This window comes from Ornithorhynchus anatinus, chromosome 3, assembly GCF_004115215.2.
Source record: "Ornithorhynchus anatinus isolate Pmale09 chromosome 3, mOrnAna1.pri.v4, whole genome shotgun sequence".
In the NCBI taxonomy this organism is placed as follows: Eukaryota; Metazoa; Chordata; class Mammalia; order Monotremata; family Ornithorhynchidae; genus Ornithorhynchus; species Ornithorhynchus anatinus.
In genome coordinates, this window is record NC_041730.1 from 18,601,639 (window position 1) to 18,618,239 (window position 16,601).

The 16,601-nt window shown below is 55.3% G+C and overlaps 1 protein-coding gene across 1 annotated transcript in view; it reads left to right on the top strand.

Annotated features, from left to right (window-relative positions):
• The first annotated feature begins 5,356 nt into the window (after window positions 1-5,356).
• Window positions 5,357-16,601, top strand: part of LOC100074379 (oxysterol binding protein) — a 36,219-nt gene continuing 24,974 nt past the window's right edge. The window contains exon 1 of the mRNA XM_029060040.2: window positions 5,357-5,618. Coding sequence (XP_028915873.2) covers window positions 5,374-5,618 — 245 coding nt within the window. The 5' untranslated portion in view covers window positions 5,357-5,373. The remainder of the gene's footprint in view (window positions 5,619-16,601) is intronic.

Consider the following 16,601-nt stretch of genomic DNA (forward strand, 5'->3'; position numbering starts at 1 on the left):
CATGTTCCCCGCCCCCTCTTAGAACAGTGCCCGGGCACACGGTAATCTCTACACTAAACTCGTTGTGGGCAGGGACTGTGTCTGTTTGGTGTTGTATTTTACTCTCCCCAGTGCTCAGTACAGTGCTCTGCACCCAGGAAGCGCTTAATAAATGCGACTGACTGACTAAGCGCTTAAATACCATTAAAAAACCCCCACAAACCTCTTGCCCTTACATCCCTCTAGACTGCAATCTCGTTGTGGGCAGGGAATGCGTCTATCTCCTTATATTCTACCCTCCCAAGCGCTCAGTACACTTAATGTTGGTATTTGTTAAGCGCTTACTAGGTGCCAGGCACTGTTCTCAGCGCTGGGGTAGACATAGGGGAATCAGGTTGTCCCACGTGGAGCTCACAGTCTTAATCCCCATTTTACAGATGGGGGAACTGAGGCCCAGTGAAGTGACTCGCCCACAGTCACACAGCCGACAAGTGGCAGAGCCGGGATTCGAACTCACGAGCCCTGACTCCAAAGCCCGCGCTCTTTCCACTGAGCCACGCTGCTTCTCTACTTCTCCGCATCCGGTAAGTGCTCAATGAATGCTCTTAACGATAATGACGATGGTGTTTGTTAAGCGTTTACTATGTGCCCAGCACCGTTCTAAACACTAGGGTCATAATGTTGGTATTTGTTAAGCGCCTACTATGTGCAGAGCACTGCTCTAAGCGCTGGGGGAGATACAGGGGAATCAGGTTGTCCCACGTGAGGCTCACAGTTAATCCCCCTTTTACAGATGAGGTCACTGAGGCACCGAGACAAGGGGCAGAGGCGGGATTTGAACCCATGACCTCTGACCCCAAAGCCCGGGCTCTTTCCCCAGAGCCCCGCTGCTTCTAGATACAAGGGCTCGCGGTCTTGATGCCCATTTGACAGAAGAGGTAGCTGAGGCACAGAGAAGTGACTCGCCCAAGGTGACACAGCAGGCAAGTGAAGGAGGTGGGATTCGAACCCATGACCTCTGACTCCCAAACCCGGGCTCTTTCCAGTAAACTCTCCATGACTAAGCGCTTAAATACCATTAAAAAAAAACAAAAAAACCCGAGCCTCTTGCCTGTACATCCCTCTAGATTATAAACTTGCTGTGGGCGGGGAATATGTCTGGTACATTGTACCCTCCCAAGCGCTCAGTACAGTGCCCTGCATCCAGTAAGGGCTCGATAAATGCTATTGACTAAGCGCTTAAATACCATATTTTTAAAAACCGAGCCTTTTGCCCATTTATCCCCCTAGATTGGACCTTGTTGTGGGCGGGGAATATGTCTGTTATCGTCTACCCTCCTAAGCGCTCAGTACAGTGCCCCGCATCCAGTAAGTGCTCGATAAGTGCTATTGACTAAGCGCTTAAATGCCATATTTTTAAAAAACCGAGCCTTTTGCCCAGACATCCCCCTAGACTGGAACCTTGTTGAGGGCGGGGAATATGTCTGTTATAGCCTACCCTCCCAAGCGCTCAGTACAGTCCCTGCACCCAGCAAACGCTCAATAAATACTATTGTTTTTTAAAAAACCGAGCCTCGTGCCCCGCGCCTAGCAGGGGCTCAATAAATGTGATCGACTGCCTAGGTAGTTAAATACCATTTTTGAAAAAACCAACTCTCTTGCCCGTCCATCCCCCTGTACTGGATGCAGAGCACTGTACTGAGCGCTTGGGAGAGTACAGTGTACCACACATATTCCCCGCCCTCAACAAGGTCACAGTCTAGAGGGATGGACGGGCAAGAGGCTCGGCTTTTTTTCTAACGGTATTTAGGCGCTCAGTACAGTGCCCTGCATCCAGCAAACGCGCAGTGAATGCTACTGACTAACAAACGCTCAATAAATGCTATCGACTAAGCGCTTAAATATCATTTTTTAAAAAAAACCGAGCCTCTTGCCCGTACATCCCTCTAGGTTGTAAACTTGTTGTAGGCGGGGAATATGTCTGTTATATTCGACCCTCAGTGGAAAGAGCCCGGGCTTTGGAGTCAGAGGTCATGAGTTCGAATCCCGGCTCGGCCCCTTGTCGGCTGTGGGACTGTGGGCAAGTCACTTCGCTTCTCTGGGCCTCAGGGACCTCATCTGTAAAATGGGGATGAAGACTGGGAGCCCCACGTGGAACAACCTGATTCCGCTGTGTCTACCCCAGCGCTCAGAACGGTGCTCGGCACCTAGGAAGCGCTTAACAAATACCAAATACCCTCCCAAACGCTCAGTACAGAGCTCAATAAATGTGATCGATTGACAAGTTACTTAACTGCCATTAAATAAAAGCAAGTCTCTTGCCCGTACGTCCCCCTAGATTGGAACCTTGTTGTGGGTGGGGAATACGTCTGTTTTAGTCTACCCTCCCAAGCGCTCAGTACAGTCCCTGCACCCCCCAGCAAACGCTCAACAAGTACTATTTAAAAAAAAAAACAAAAACCGATCCTCTGGTCCGTACATCCCCTTAGATTGTAACCTTGTTGTGGGTGGGGAATATGTCTGTTATAGTCTACCCTCCCAAGCGCTCAGTACAGTCCCTGCCCCCCAGCAAACGCTCAATAAATACTATCTTTTTAAAAACCGATCCTCTTGCCCGTACATCCCCCTCGATTGGAACCTTGTTGTGGGTGGGGTATATGTCTGTTATAGTCTACCCTCCCAAGCGCTCAGTACAGTGCCCTGCAGCGAGCAAGCGCTCAATAAATGCGATCGCCTGACCAGGTACTGAAATACCATTAAAAAAGAAGTCTCTTGCCCGTTCATCCCCCTAGATTGTAACCTCGTTGTGGGCGGGGAATAGGTCTGGTACAGTCTAGTCTCCCAAGCGCTCAGTACAGTCCCTGCACCCAGCAAAAGTCAATAAATGCTGTCGACTAAGCGCTTAAATATCTTTTTTTTTTTAAAAAAAAAGAAACGCTCCTCTTGCCCATCCGTCCCCCTAGACTGTAACCCTGTTGTGGGAGGGGAATAGGTCTGCTACATTGTACCTTTCCAAGCGCTCAGTACAGTCCCGAAACCCAACAAAAGTCAATAAATGCTGTCGACTAAGCGCTTAAATACCTTTTTTTTTTTTTAAAAAAAGAAACGCTCCTCTTGCCCATCCGTCCCCCTAGACTGTAACCTCGTTGTGGGCGGGGAATAGGTCTGGTACATTCCAGTCTCCCAAGCGCTCAGTACAGTCCCTGCACCCAGCAAACGCTCAATAAATACTATTTTTTTAAAAAAAAACCCCAAGCCTCTTGCCCGTACATCCCCCTAGACTGTAACCTTGTTATGGGCGGGGAATAAATCTGGTACATCGTACCCTCTCAAGCGCTCAGTACAGTGCCCTGCAGCCAGCAAGCGCTCAATAAATGCGATCGCCTGACTAGGTACTGAAATACCACTAAAAGAAAAATAAAAGTCTCTTGCCCGTACATCCCTCTAGATTGCAGATTTAGAGAAGCAGCGCGGCTCAGTGGAAAGAGCCCGGGCCTGGGAGGCAGAGGTCGTGGGTTCGAATGCCGCCCCTGCCCCTTGTCAGCTGTGGGACTGTGGGCAAGTCACTTCACTTCTCTGGGCCTCAGTTCCCTCAGCTGTGAAATGGGGATGAAGACTGAGAGCCCCACGTGGGTCGACCCGATGACCCTGTGTCTCCCCCAGCGCTTAGCACAGCGCTCTGCACAGAGTAAGCGCTTAACAAATACCAACAACATTATGATTATTATTATTATTAGCTGTAAAATGGGGATGAAGACCGTGAGCCTCCCGTGGGCCAACCTGATGACCCTGTATCTCCCCCAGCGCTTAGCACAGTGCTCTGCACATAGGAAGCGCTTAACGAATAGCAACATTAAGTCACTTCACTTCTCCGTGCCTCAGTTCCCTCATCTGTAAAATGGGGATGAAGCCTGGGAGCCTCACGTGGGACGACCTGATGCCCCTGTATCTCCCCCAGCGCTGAGAACAGTGCTCTGCACAGAGTAAGCGCTTAACAAATGCCAACATTATTATTATTATTATTATTATTATTAAAGTGCTTGGCGCATAGTAAGCGCTTAACAAATGCCATGATGATTATTATTATTAAAGTGCTTGGCACATAGTAAGCGCTTAACAAATGCCAACATTATTATTATTATTATTATTAAAGTGCTTGGCACATAGTAAGCGCTTAACAAATGCCATGATTATTATTACTATTATTAAAGTGCTTGGCACATAGTAAGCGCTTAACAAATGCCATTATTATTATTATTATTATTATTAAAGTGCTTGGCGCATAGTAAGCGCTTAAATGCCATGATGATGATTATTACTAAAGTGCTTGGCACATAGTAAGCGCTTAACAAATGCCATTATTATTATTATTATTATTATTATTAAAGTGCTTGGCACATAGTAAGCGCTTAACAAATGCCATGATGATGATGATGATTATTATTATTATTATTATTATTAAAGTGCTTGGCGCATAGTAAGCGCTTAACAAATGCCATGATTATTATTATTATTATTATTATTAATAAAGTGCTTGGCGCATAGTAAGCGCTTAAATGCCATGATGATGATTATTATTAAAGTGCTTGGCACAGAGTAAGCGCTTAACAAATGCCATTATTATTATTACTATTATTAAAGTGCTTGGCACAGAGTAAGCGCTTAACAAATGCCATTATGATTATTATTATTATTAAATTGCTTGGCGCCTAGTAAGCGCTTAACAAATGCCATGATTATTATTATTATTATTATTATTATTATTAATAAAGTGCTTGGCGCATAGTAAGCGCTTAAATGCCATGATGATGATTATTATTAAAGTGCTTGGCGCAGAGTAAGCGCTTAACAGATGCCATGATGATGATTATGATTAATACAGTCGTGGGGGGGATGGGGCATGCACGTATCGCACTGTCCCAACGGGCTGCTCCGGGCGCTCAGAGCGGCGGCCCGCCCAGCGTCAGGGCCCAGGAGCCGGGAGGGAGCGTCCGCCCGCCCGGGCCGCCGAAGGCCACCCCTCGCCCCAGGTGGAGCCAATCATCCCCCCCGCCGGGCGGAGCGACGGCCGCCGCGCCCAATCGCAAGCGAGGGCGAAGGAGCCGCTCCCCGTCCGGGCCCTCCCGTAGGCTGGCAGCGGGGAGGGGGGGCGGAGCCCCGTCCGAGCGGCCAATGGGCGCGTCGGGGGGCGGGCCGGGGCGACGTGGCACCACCGCGGGCCAATGAGCCGCGCGCCCGGGCCCGCCCCCCTCCCCGGGCGGGCGCGGCCAATGGCGGCGCCGCGCGGCTGAGCGGCGGGCGCGCGGGCCAATGGGCGGGCGCGGGGCGGGGGCGGCGCGGGGGGCCGGGGCGGGGCGGCGGGGGGCGGAGCGCTGCGCCGAGCGCTGCGGGCTGATGGCGGCGGCGGCGGCGGGGGGCGGGGGTCGCGGGGAGCCCGGGGCGCCGCCGCCCTGCTCGTCCGGACCCGCCGGTGCCGCGCCTGCGGCCGCCGCCAGCCCTGCCGCCCCGGCCACCGCCGCTCCCGCCGCCGCCCCGGGGGGCTCGTCCCGGGAGGGCTGGCTCTTCAAATGGACCAATTACATCAAAGGCTACCAGCGCCGCTGGTTCGTGCTCAGCAACGGCCTGCTCAGCTACTACAGGTGAGTCGTCCCCTCCCCTCCCTCCCCTCCCTCCCCTCCCCCCCCCCCGGCGCTGCACCAGCCCGGACCTTCGCCCCCGCGCGCCTTCGTTCCGGCGGATGTGCGGAGCGACCCCTGGCTGCGCGACACTGGGCTGAGCGCCTCCCTCGGGCCGTTTATATTCCGTCGTACTGATGGAGCGCCCGCTACGTGCGCGGCACTGGGCTGAGCGCCCCTCGCGGACCGTGCTTTCCATCGCCCTGATGGAGCGCCCACTAGGTGCACGGCACTGGTTTAAGTGCTTCGAATGGACCGTGCTTTCCATCGCCCTGATGGAGCGCCCGCTACGTGCACGGCACTGGGCTGAGCGCCCCTCGCGGACCGTGCTTTCCATCGTACTGATGGAGCGCCCACTAGGTGCACGGCACTGGTTTAAGTGCTTCGAATGGACCGTGCTTTCCATCGCCCTGATGGAGCGCCCGCTACGTGCACGGCACTGGGCTGAGCGCCCCTCGCGGACCGTGCTTTCCATCATACTGATGGAGCGCCCACTACGTGCACGGCACTGGGCTGAGCGCCCCTCGCGGACCGTGCTTTCCATCATACTGATGGAGCGCCCGCTACGTGCACGGCACTGGGCTGAGCGCTTCCCGTGGACCGTGCTTTCCATCGTACTGATGGAGCGCCCGCTACGTGCACGGCACTGGTTTAAGTGCTCCGAATGGACCGTGCTTTCCATCGTACTGATGGAGCGCCCGCTACGTGCACGGCACTGGGCTGAGCGCTCCGCACGGACCGTGCTTGCGATCGCCCTGATGGAGCGCCCGCTAGGTGCACGGCACTGGGCTGAGCGCTCCGCACGGACCGTTCATCCGGTCGGATTGATGGAGCGCCGACTGTGTGCCCGGCACCGGGCTGAGCGCTCGGAATGGACCGTTCATTCAACCGTATTGATTGAGCGCTACGTGCGGAGCACTGGCCTGAGCGCTTCGAGTGGACCGTCCGTTCGGTCGTAGGGATGGAGCGCCGACGGCGTGCGGGGCACTGGACTGAGCGCTTCGAATGGACCGTCCCTTCGGTCGGGTTGATGGAGCGCCGACGGCGTGCGGAGCACCGGACTGAGCGCTTCGTAATGGACCGTCCGTTCGGATTGATCGAGTCCTGACTACGTGCGGAGCACCGGACTGAGCGCTTGGAATGGACCGTTCGGTCGAGCGGACTTATTGAGCGCTGACTTTGGGCGGGACACTGGACTGAGACCTCGGAATGGACAGTTGAGTCAGTGGGATCGATGGAGCCCCCTGTGCAGAGCGCCGGACTGAGCGCTTCCAAAGGACCGTTCAGTCGGATCGATGGAGCCCTGACTACGTGCGGAGCACCGGACTGAGCGCTTGGAATGGACCGTGCATTCGTTCATTCAGTCGTACTTATCGAGCACCTACTACGCAGAGCACTGGACTGAGCGCTCGGAATGGACAATTCAGTCATATTTACTGAGCGCTTACTATGTGCGGAGCACTGGATTAAGCGCTTGGAATGGGCGATGCCTTCCTTCGATAGTATTTATTGAGCGCTTACTATGTGCGGAGCACTGGCCTGAGCGCTTGGAATGGGCGGTGCCTTCATTCGATAGTATTTATTGAGCGCTTACTATGCAGAGCACGGGATTAAGCGCTTGGAATGGACAATTCAGTCATATTTACCGAGCGCCTACTATGTGCGGAGCACTGGACTAAGCGCTCGGAATGGACCGTGCGTTCATTCAATAGTCTTTATTGAGCGCTTACTATGTGCGAAGCACTGGACTAAGCGCTTGGAATGGATGATGCCTTCATTCAGTAGTCTTCATTGAGCGCTTACTATGTGCGGGGCACTGGACTGAGCGCCTGGAATGGACCGTGCGTTCAGTCGTATTTGTGGAGCGCTTACCGTGTGCAAAGCACTGGACTAAGCGCTGGGAAGGTGCAACTGGGCAACAGCGAGAGACGATCTCTGCCCAACGACGGGCTCACAGTCTAGAAGGGGGAGACGGTCAAGAAAACTGTAAGCCCGTCGAACGGCAGGGACCGTCGCTATCTGTTGCCGACTTGTTCATCCCAAGCGCTTAGTACAGTGCTCTGCACATAGGAAGCGCTCAGTAAATACTATTGAATGAATGAATTGAATGAAAACAGAACGAAACACCAAAAGTAGTCAAATCCCAACCTGTTGGCCGCCAATCCTCCCCGCCGCCTCTTAAGCGCTTACTACTACTACTGCTGCTAATAATAATGTTGGTATTTAAGCGCTTACTATGTGCCAAACACTCTTCTAAGCACTGGGGCAGAAACAGGGCATTCAGCTTTTCCCACGTGGGGCTCCCAGGCTTCGTCCCCATTTGACAGATGAGGTCACTGAGGCCCAGTGAGGTGACTTGCCCAATGTCCCGCAGCAGCTGCCACTTGTCAGCTGGGTGACTGTGGGCAAGTCACTTCTCAGGGCCTCGGTGACCTCATCTGTAAAATGGGGATTAACTGTGAGCCTCACGCGGGACAACCTGATGACCCTGGATCTCCCCCAGCGCTTAGAACAGGGCTGTGCACGTAGTAAGCGCTTAACAAATACCAACATCGTCAGACAAGCGGCAGAGCTGGGATTAGAACTCACGACCTCTGACCTCCCCCCCCCCCCCCCCCCCCGCCCGGGTTCTTTCCACTAAGCCAAGCTGCTTCTGATCATAATGATGGTATTTGTCAAGCGCTTACTATTCATTCAGTAGTATTTATTGAGCGCTGACTATGTGCAGAGCACTGTACTAAGCGCTTGGAATTTGGATTACAAATTACTGTGTGCCAAGGACTGGTCTAAGCGCCGGGGGAGATGGGGGGGAAATCATCAGGTGGTCCCGCGTGGGGCTCACGGTCTTCATCCCCCTTTTCCAGATGAGGAAACTGAGGCCCGGAGAAGTGAAGTGAGTTGCCCCAGGTCACACAGCAGACACGTGGCGGAGGCGGGATTGGAAACCGTGTCCTCTGACTCCCAAGCCCGGGCGCTTTCCGCTAAGCCGCGCTGCTGCTCGCGCCAAGCACTGTTCTAAGCGTTGGGGTGGATCCAAAGTCATCGGGGGCGGGGGGGGAGGGAGACAACGCCCCACAGTCTTAATCCCCATTTTACAGATGAAGTAACTGAGGCCCAGCTTGCCCCAAGTCAAACAGCTGATAAGCGGCGGAGCCGGGATCGGGGCCCACGTCCTCCGACTCCCAAGCCCGGGCTCTTTCCGCTAAGCCACGCTGCTTTCCGAGCGCTTACCACGGCGCTCCGCACGCGGCGGGGGCTCGATAAATGCGATCGAATGAAGTAGATCGACTCGCGACAAATTTCCCCTCCTGGGACGCTTATATATTCAGTTTGGCCCCTACGTATCAGACCCCTCGTAGGGCGTTCCCTACACGGTAACCGTGGAGAAGGTCACGGGGACGTTAGTGGATACGCGATCTGGCACGAGGTGTTTGGAAATGTCCGTGATGAAGGTATTTGTTACGCCTGTACTATGTGCCGGGCACTGTACTGAGCGCCTGGGCGGATACGGGCAAACGGAGTCGGACGGCCCCTGGCCCACGCGGGGCTCACAGTCTCGATCCCCATTTGACAGATGGGGTCACCGAGGCCCAGAGAAGTGAAGGGACGCGCCCGAGGTCCCGCGGCAGACGTGTGGCAGAGCGGGATTAGAACCCACGCCCCTCCGACCCCGTCCACCACGCCAAGGCACCGTCTTAATAAAGAAAGGTGAATTTTTGAGCCAGTCAACCCTTGACGGCAACGGTCAGTACTCGACCCACACGTATCAGTCGATCGATCCGTGGTATTTATTGAGCAGCACCGAGGAGGTGCAGACCACTGTACTGAGCTCTTAGCACATAGCAGCAGACCGGGTCGCGCGGCTCAGTGGAAAGAGCCCGGGCTTGGGAGTCAGAGGTCGTGGGTTCGACTGGCGACTCTGCCCCTTGTCAGCTGGGTGACTGTGGGCGAGTCACTTCCCTTCTCTGGGCCTCAGTTCCCTCATCTGTAAAATGGGGGTGAAGGATGTGAGCCTCACGTGGGACCACCTCATTCCTCTGTATCTCCCCCAGCGCTTAGAACAGCGCTCTGCACGTAGTAAGCGCTTAACAAATACCAACATTATTATTATTATAATGTCGTTCCCTGTCCACAAAGACCTTACAGTCGTACACGCCTTCGGTCCGACCGATCGACGAGTACCAGAAATCAATCTCCGTGCACTACAGCTTCCGTCCTGTAGACGCGGCGTGGCTCAGTGGAAAGAGCCCGGGCTTGGGAGTCAGAGGTCGTGGGTTCGAATCCCGGCTCTGCCACTTGTCAGCTGGGTGACGGTGGGCGAGTCGCTTCCCTTCTCTGTACCTCGGCAAAATGGGGATGAAGACTGTGAGCCTCACGGGGGGCAACCTGATGACCCTGTATCTGCCCCAGGGCTTAGAACAGCGCTCTGCACATAGTAAGCGCCTAACAGCTACCAACGTTACTATTATTTATTATTATAAACTCCCACCGACAGCGAGGCCGAACCCACCCCCCTGAATCAAACGCCTTGGAAAAGCCACCCTCGTCAACTCCGTCATCCTTGGGTCGATAGTGGCAGAATGTAGCCGATACTCGTTAGAAGTTCTGTTCCCTCATCTGTAAAATGGGGATGAAGCCTGTGAGCCTCACGGGGGACAACCCGATTACCCGTATCTCCCCCAGCGCTTAGAACAGTGCTGGGCACATAGTAAGCGCTTAGCAAATCCCAACATTATTATTATTATGATTTATTTGCTATTGTTTTAATGAGAGGCTCTTCCCCTTGCTTCTATTTATTGCTATTGTTCTCGTCTGTCTACCCCCCCCCCCCCCCGATTAGACCGTAAGCCCGTCAGAGGGCAGGGACGGTCTCTATCTGTCACCGATTTGTCCATTCCAAGCGCTTAGTCCAGTGCCCTGCACATAGTAAGCGCTCAATCAATACTAATGAATGAATGAAGTTGGGTGGAGCCGGGGGCCGCTGCCGTGTGATATTGCCTCTGCGAAGCGCCCCTCGTTTCTGGAAGCGTCCTTTAAGATAAGCCCGTATAACTTGGCTTTTAATGAGATTTACGGTAGAGGGCCACTGGGGATGAAGCCGGAGAAAGGGGCGCGCCGGGGGGGTCCGAAAGAAAGGCGCCGGCCGATAGTTCAGGTTTTTCTGTTCCCTCCGTGGAAGGCGCAGACTGCAAGCCGTGAAGCCGAGCCACTTCTCCCACTCACTACGGTTTATCGGCTCCCCCGTCGAAATCAGTGGGGGTGACTGAGGTCAGGAGCGCCGGCGGGCCGGTGAACGGGGGGACCCTGTCCCCGTTCCCCAGCTCGGCGGAAAGAGAGCTCACCCGAAACCCCCCAAGAGGAAGCGTGTCAGGATTCCCGTCTCTAATAAATAGAAAGTGGCACTTTTAAAAGGCTCCACTCGGCAGGAGCGTTGATGCCTCCCCGTCCTCCCTCCGCTCTTTTCCCCTTTGGCTTCTCACCCGGTTAACAGATAGAAAAGTCAGCCCCACCAGCTGCCTCTCAGTAGGCAGTTGTTGACATCGGGTAGATTGCAAAATGGCGTTCAGCATTGACATCGGCTGTTCGTCCCATTTCATCTGTTTGCGGGTGGTTCGTTAAAAAAAAAAATTAGCAAGAACGCCCTCCCCCCCCGCCCCGGCCCCAACCTCCCCCACCCCAGTTCTCCTCTCAGATCTACAATTCCGGAGCTTCGGTCACCTACACGAATTGTCACTGCTGATTCATATCCTGGCTTCAGTCCCTAGTCCCTGTCGGCGCTTAAGTCATAGATGGGGTTTTTGCCAGAAGGCGGGAGCGTCTTGGGAAATTCGGTCTGGGCCAGGGTCTCGCCACTCGACCTGTTCCACCCGGACCCCCGTCCTTAGACCGGGCCAGGCGTGAGCATCCTCCGCCCGTCGTAGCGCCGGCTCCTCTTGTCGGAGATCTGCCTCGCCGAGATCCTTAACCGCCCTCTCCCGAGAGCCTTCAAAATCCGTTCGCCGGCCCGTTTTCATCCGGAGCGCTACCCAATCCGCGTCTTGGAGGGCGGCCAAAGAACCACCCTTGCCATCTAGACAGTCTCACCCACGCCCCCCCGGCCGTGCGAGGGGAACCCGAGTTATCACAGTTAGCCACCGCAGACGGAATCCCGTGACCGTCTCTCTTATCTTTTCCCTTTTTCAATGGTATCTGGTAAGGCTTATTCTGTGCCAGGCGCTGTACTGAGAGCCGGGGTAGATAGGAGATGACCGGGTCGTTCGCAGTCCGTGTCCCGCATGGGGCTCACGGTCTTAATCTCCGTGCTGCAGACGAGGGAACTGAGGCACAGAGGAGTTATGATAATACTAACTGATGTTGGTATCTGTTAAGCGCTCACTATGTGCAGAGCGCCGTTCTAAGCCCTGGGGGAGATACAGGGTCATCAGGTTGTCCCTCGTGAGGCTCGCGGTCTTCATCCCCATTTTAAGGATGAGGTCACCGAGGCCCAGAGAAGCGACTCGCCCACAGTCACCCAGCTGCCAAGTGGCAGAGCCGGGATGCGAACCCATGACCTCTGACTCCCAAGCCCGGGCTCTCTCCCCTGAGCCGCGCTGCTTCCTACCCGAGGTCAGACAGCGGACGGGTGGTGAAGCCTGGATTCGAACCCGGGCTCCCCGACGCCCAGGCCCGGGCTCTATCCACGAGGCCACGCTGCTCACAAGGCGTAAAATCAGAGCCAACCTGAGTCACCCTGAGTCTCATTTAACCTCCCGGGTGGCTCCATAACCTGTTTGAAGCCAGGAAGGAGCGGCTCAGAGCAGCCGCTCCCTACCACCTCTGAATCATTTTCTCTTAACCCGGGTTAGAAAACCCTGGCTGTCGTTAGCACTTTTATTTCCCCAGCCGCTCTCGCCTTACCTCGGCTCCGCCCTCCGAGCATCCCGGTGAGGTGGGGAAAGGGAGGTGGCGTTCTCCACCCCCCTCACGGAGGAGGTTGTGACCCCCTCCCCCCCCCCCCCGAAGTCGTACGGCCGAACCCGGCTCCTCCGCCTCCTCCGCCCAGGCTCGTCCCGCGACACCTCGCTCCCCGTCCGACGCGACACTCCCCTCAGCCGGATCCCGTGTCCCGACTGACTAGTCTCGTGCCCCCCCCCCCCCCCCCCCCGGGAACCGGAGAGCGAAGCAGCGGTCTGCCTCGCCCAGGTTCTCTGTCGTCGACGATAGAAAACAGTTGCGGTATCTCTTAAGCGCTTACTGTGTGCCGAGGAGACACTGGGGTAGAGCAATCCATCGTATCTGTGGAGCCCTTACTGTGTGCAGAGCACTGTCCTGAGCGGTTGGGAGAGTAATAATAATAATGTTGGTATTTGGTAAGCGCTCACTATGTGCAGAGCACTGTTCTAAGCTCTGGGGGAGATACGGGGTCATGAGGTGGTCCCACGTGAGGCTCACAGTTAATCCCCATTTGACAGATGAGGTCACTGAGGCACAGAGAAGTGAAGTGACTCGGCCACAGTCACCCAGCTGCCAAGTGGCAGAGGCGGGATTCGAACCCGTGACCTCTGACGCCCAAGCCCGGGCTCTTTCCACTGAGCCACGCTGCTTCTAGGTATGACAGAGTTGGGAAGCAGGTTCCCGGCCCACAAGGAGCTTCCGGTCTAAAGGGATACGAGGATCGGACACGGTCCCAGCGGAAGCTCGAACAGGTGTTGAATCTCTGTTTCACAGACGAGGAAATTGGGGCACAGAGAAGTTAAAGGACTTGCTCGAGGTGACCAGCAGGCGGAAGGCAGAGCTGAGATTCGAACCCAGGTCCTCTGACAGCCCGAGCCCTCTTTATTAGGCCTCACTGCTTCTCGGCAAGACCGCGCCGTGGAAGGGCCCCTGGCCTCGGTGCCCTTTCACCGTCCACCGTGGTGATGATGATAATTTTGGTATTTGTTAAGCGCTCACTCTGTGCAGAGCGCTGTTTTAAGCGCCGGGGTAGACACGGGGGATTCAGGTTGTCCCACACGGGGCTCACAATCTGAATCCCCATTTTACAGATGAGGGAACTGAGGCCCAGAGAAGTGAAGTGACTCGCCCACGGTCACACAGCTGCCAGGTGGCAGAGCCGGGACTCGAGCCCATGACCTCTGACTCCAAAGCCTGTGGTCCTTCCGTGGAGTCACGCTGCTTCTCAACCCACCAGCATCCGTCCTCCCGGCCCAACTGGGCAGAGGGTGAAGCTGAGGGGACCCGGACCCTCTTTGTAAGTGTTTTGAAAGGCAGGGGGTCTGAGCACAGGGGAGTGAATAGGCTTAGTTTCGGTCTTTCCGGGTTCGTTATTTTCCCGTCTTTTTGCAAACTCCTCCTGGGCGGGGACTGGCTTCAGTTGATGGCTTTTTTGAAAATTCTCAAAACCCCAGTACAATCCTATACGTAGAGTAACTGCTCTGCAGATGTTTCTGTTAATCCTCCGCCTCATAAAGTTGCCTCATAGCCTTGTTCCCTTGTACTCTCCCAAGTGCCTAGTACGGCGCTGTGCACACAGTAAGCGCTCGATAATTACGACTGAGCGAATCCTTCAGCCGGATTCCACGGCGTTCGGATGAAGCTCCCACCCTGACTCAAAATCAGCCTTCCCATTGTGGCTGCTTAATCTTAACTTGGGCCCCCACCTCTCCCTCCCCAATCCCACCTCCAGATAATTCCGCTGGCCAGAATAACGGACTCCCGAACTACCCGAGGTTAAAAATGTAGGACATTCCTTAGCTGGACTCTTCCTCTTTAGGGCAGAACCACGTCCGGGTGAGGAAACCCTTCCCCACCGTTGGCTCCCCTTGTCAACCTCATCCTCCTCCTCCTCGGAAGACATCACGCTGCTTCTGCATCGGGCGTTTCCCTGAGGCCTGACTTCTGCCACCAGAGCTGCTGTGGTCCCCTGGGTGTTGTGAAAGCAGCGTGGCTCAGTGTAAAGAGCCCGAGCTTGGCAGTCCGAGGTCATGGGTTCGAATCCCGGCTCTGCCGCTTGGCAGCTGTGTGACTGTGGGCGAGCCACTTCACTTCTCTGGGCCGCAGGGACCTCATCTGTAAAATGGGGGTTAAAACCGTGAGCCCCACGTGGGACCACCTGATCACCTTGTATCCCCCCAGCGCTTAGAACGGTGCTTTGCACATAGGTAAGCGCTTAACAAATACCAACATCATCGAGAAGCAGCGTGGCTCGGTGGAAAGAGCCGGGGCTTGGGAGTCAGAGGTCACGGGTTCGAATCCCGGCTCTGCCACTTGTCAGCTGGGTGACTGTGGGCGAGTCACTTCACTTCTCTGTGCCTCGGTTCCCTCATCCGTCAAATGGGGATTAACTGTGAGCCTCACGTGGGACGACCTGATGACCCTGTATCTACCCCAGCGCTTAGAACAGTGCTCTGCACATAGTAAGCGCTTAACAAATACCGGCGTTATTATTATTATTATTGAAGACACCCCCTCGCCCCCCCACACGCTGTCTTTATGGGGCCTGGGAAACCTCTCCAGAGGGGAATCAATCGGAGGACAGACCCAACTTGGGAAGGCCGGAGTAAATCCTCGGGAAAAGCGCCCTTTCGGAGGATCGTAGTGAGGGGACCGGGGGGGTGCCCTTGGAAGGGAGAGCCTGCCCGTCAGCTGCCCTCCTGTAATTCAGTTTGTATTATTCATAGAGTAACCGAAGCCCCGGGGGTAAGAATAGCCAGCCAACATGGGCTCGAATTACAGCCGGAGGCTGACCGAGGGGGAGAGCAGGAGTGGGGAGGGAGAGCGTTCGATCCATTGAGAATCCTCCCGTCGTCGTCATCTCGCCTGCCGTGTCTGAGGAAGGAAACGTTCCTTTTGGGGAGGGGGGGGGCAGCGCAGGAAGGAAAGGCTGCCGCGCTGAGCGGTTAGAACCTTCCCCTGCCCGCCGGACCTTCGTGGTCGGAGAAGGGGTGCGCCTCCGGCATGCGGCGATTCCGGGCGCTCCAGGTGGGTTCGGCCTCAGGGCCGCGCAGGAAGGGAGATAGCTCCGCTTTGTACCGGGAGGACTTTGACCTCTTTATGGTCCCCGGCCACACGGAGGGGAAAGGGCACACTCAATAACCCGAGAGCTTTAACCCCCAAATATCTGTGCGGAAGCCACGCCGGCAGTGGAAATGTGAAAGGCCTCTGCGGATTCCGTCGGCCAAACCCCGGCCCGATATTTCATGTAAAATCCCTGCCGACCGTGCCGAGGGCGAGCGGTACAGGGAACTTCAAGGAGGCGCTCTGTATTTAGGGCTGTCGGTCGCTGGGGATCAGAGAGGAAGAGGGGAAATTTTTGCACCCGGTGTTCTGGGAATGGGCCCACGATAACTCCCCCAGCTAATACTAGGGTGTCCCGGGCGGCGGGGGAGAGAGGGTCCCACCGGGAGAGGACCGTGGAGGATTGATATTCTTTAGCGCGATGTGACTTCTTCTTCCTCGCCCCTTCAGAGGTTTACTTCTACAAGCCAAAGAGCATCAGAGCTGTGGGACTTGGGTTTTGCTCAAACTATGGCATTTGCTTAGATGCTCTGAAGACCGGAGAATTAAGAGGGAAGAAAGTCAATAAGGCTTATTTATTGAGCATCGAACCAAACGCTCGGGAGAGTACAGCAGAATTAGTGGGCCCGATCCCTACCCTCAAGGAGCTTACGCCAGTCTTCCGATCGGCTCTGTGCACTAAAATTTAGGAACCCTAACGCGACCCTTCCGATCAGCTCTGTCCGCTAAAATCGGGGAACTCCAACGTTTCGGTTCCTGCCCAGGTGAGCGTCTGTTTCAGCGGAATGGGGCCGAAACACACGTCGTGCCGGGCGAGCAGTAGGTAATACCCATAAATTACTTGGCTAAGAAAATGACTCTTCCTGCAGTGAGAGGGGCAGCCCGGCAACCGATTCTCTGCTGCAAGAAGAGTGGGTCCCTAAGGGGAGCCCCCTCCCCACTCCAGCTCTA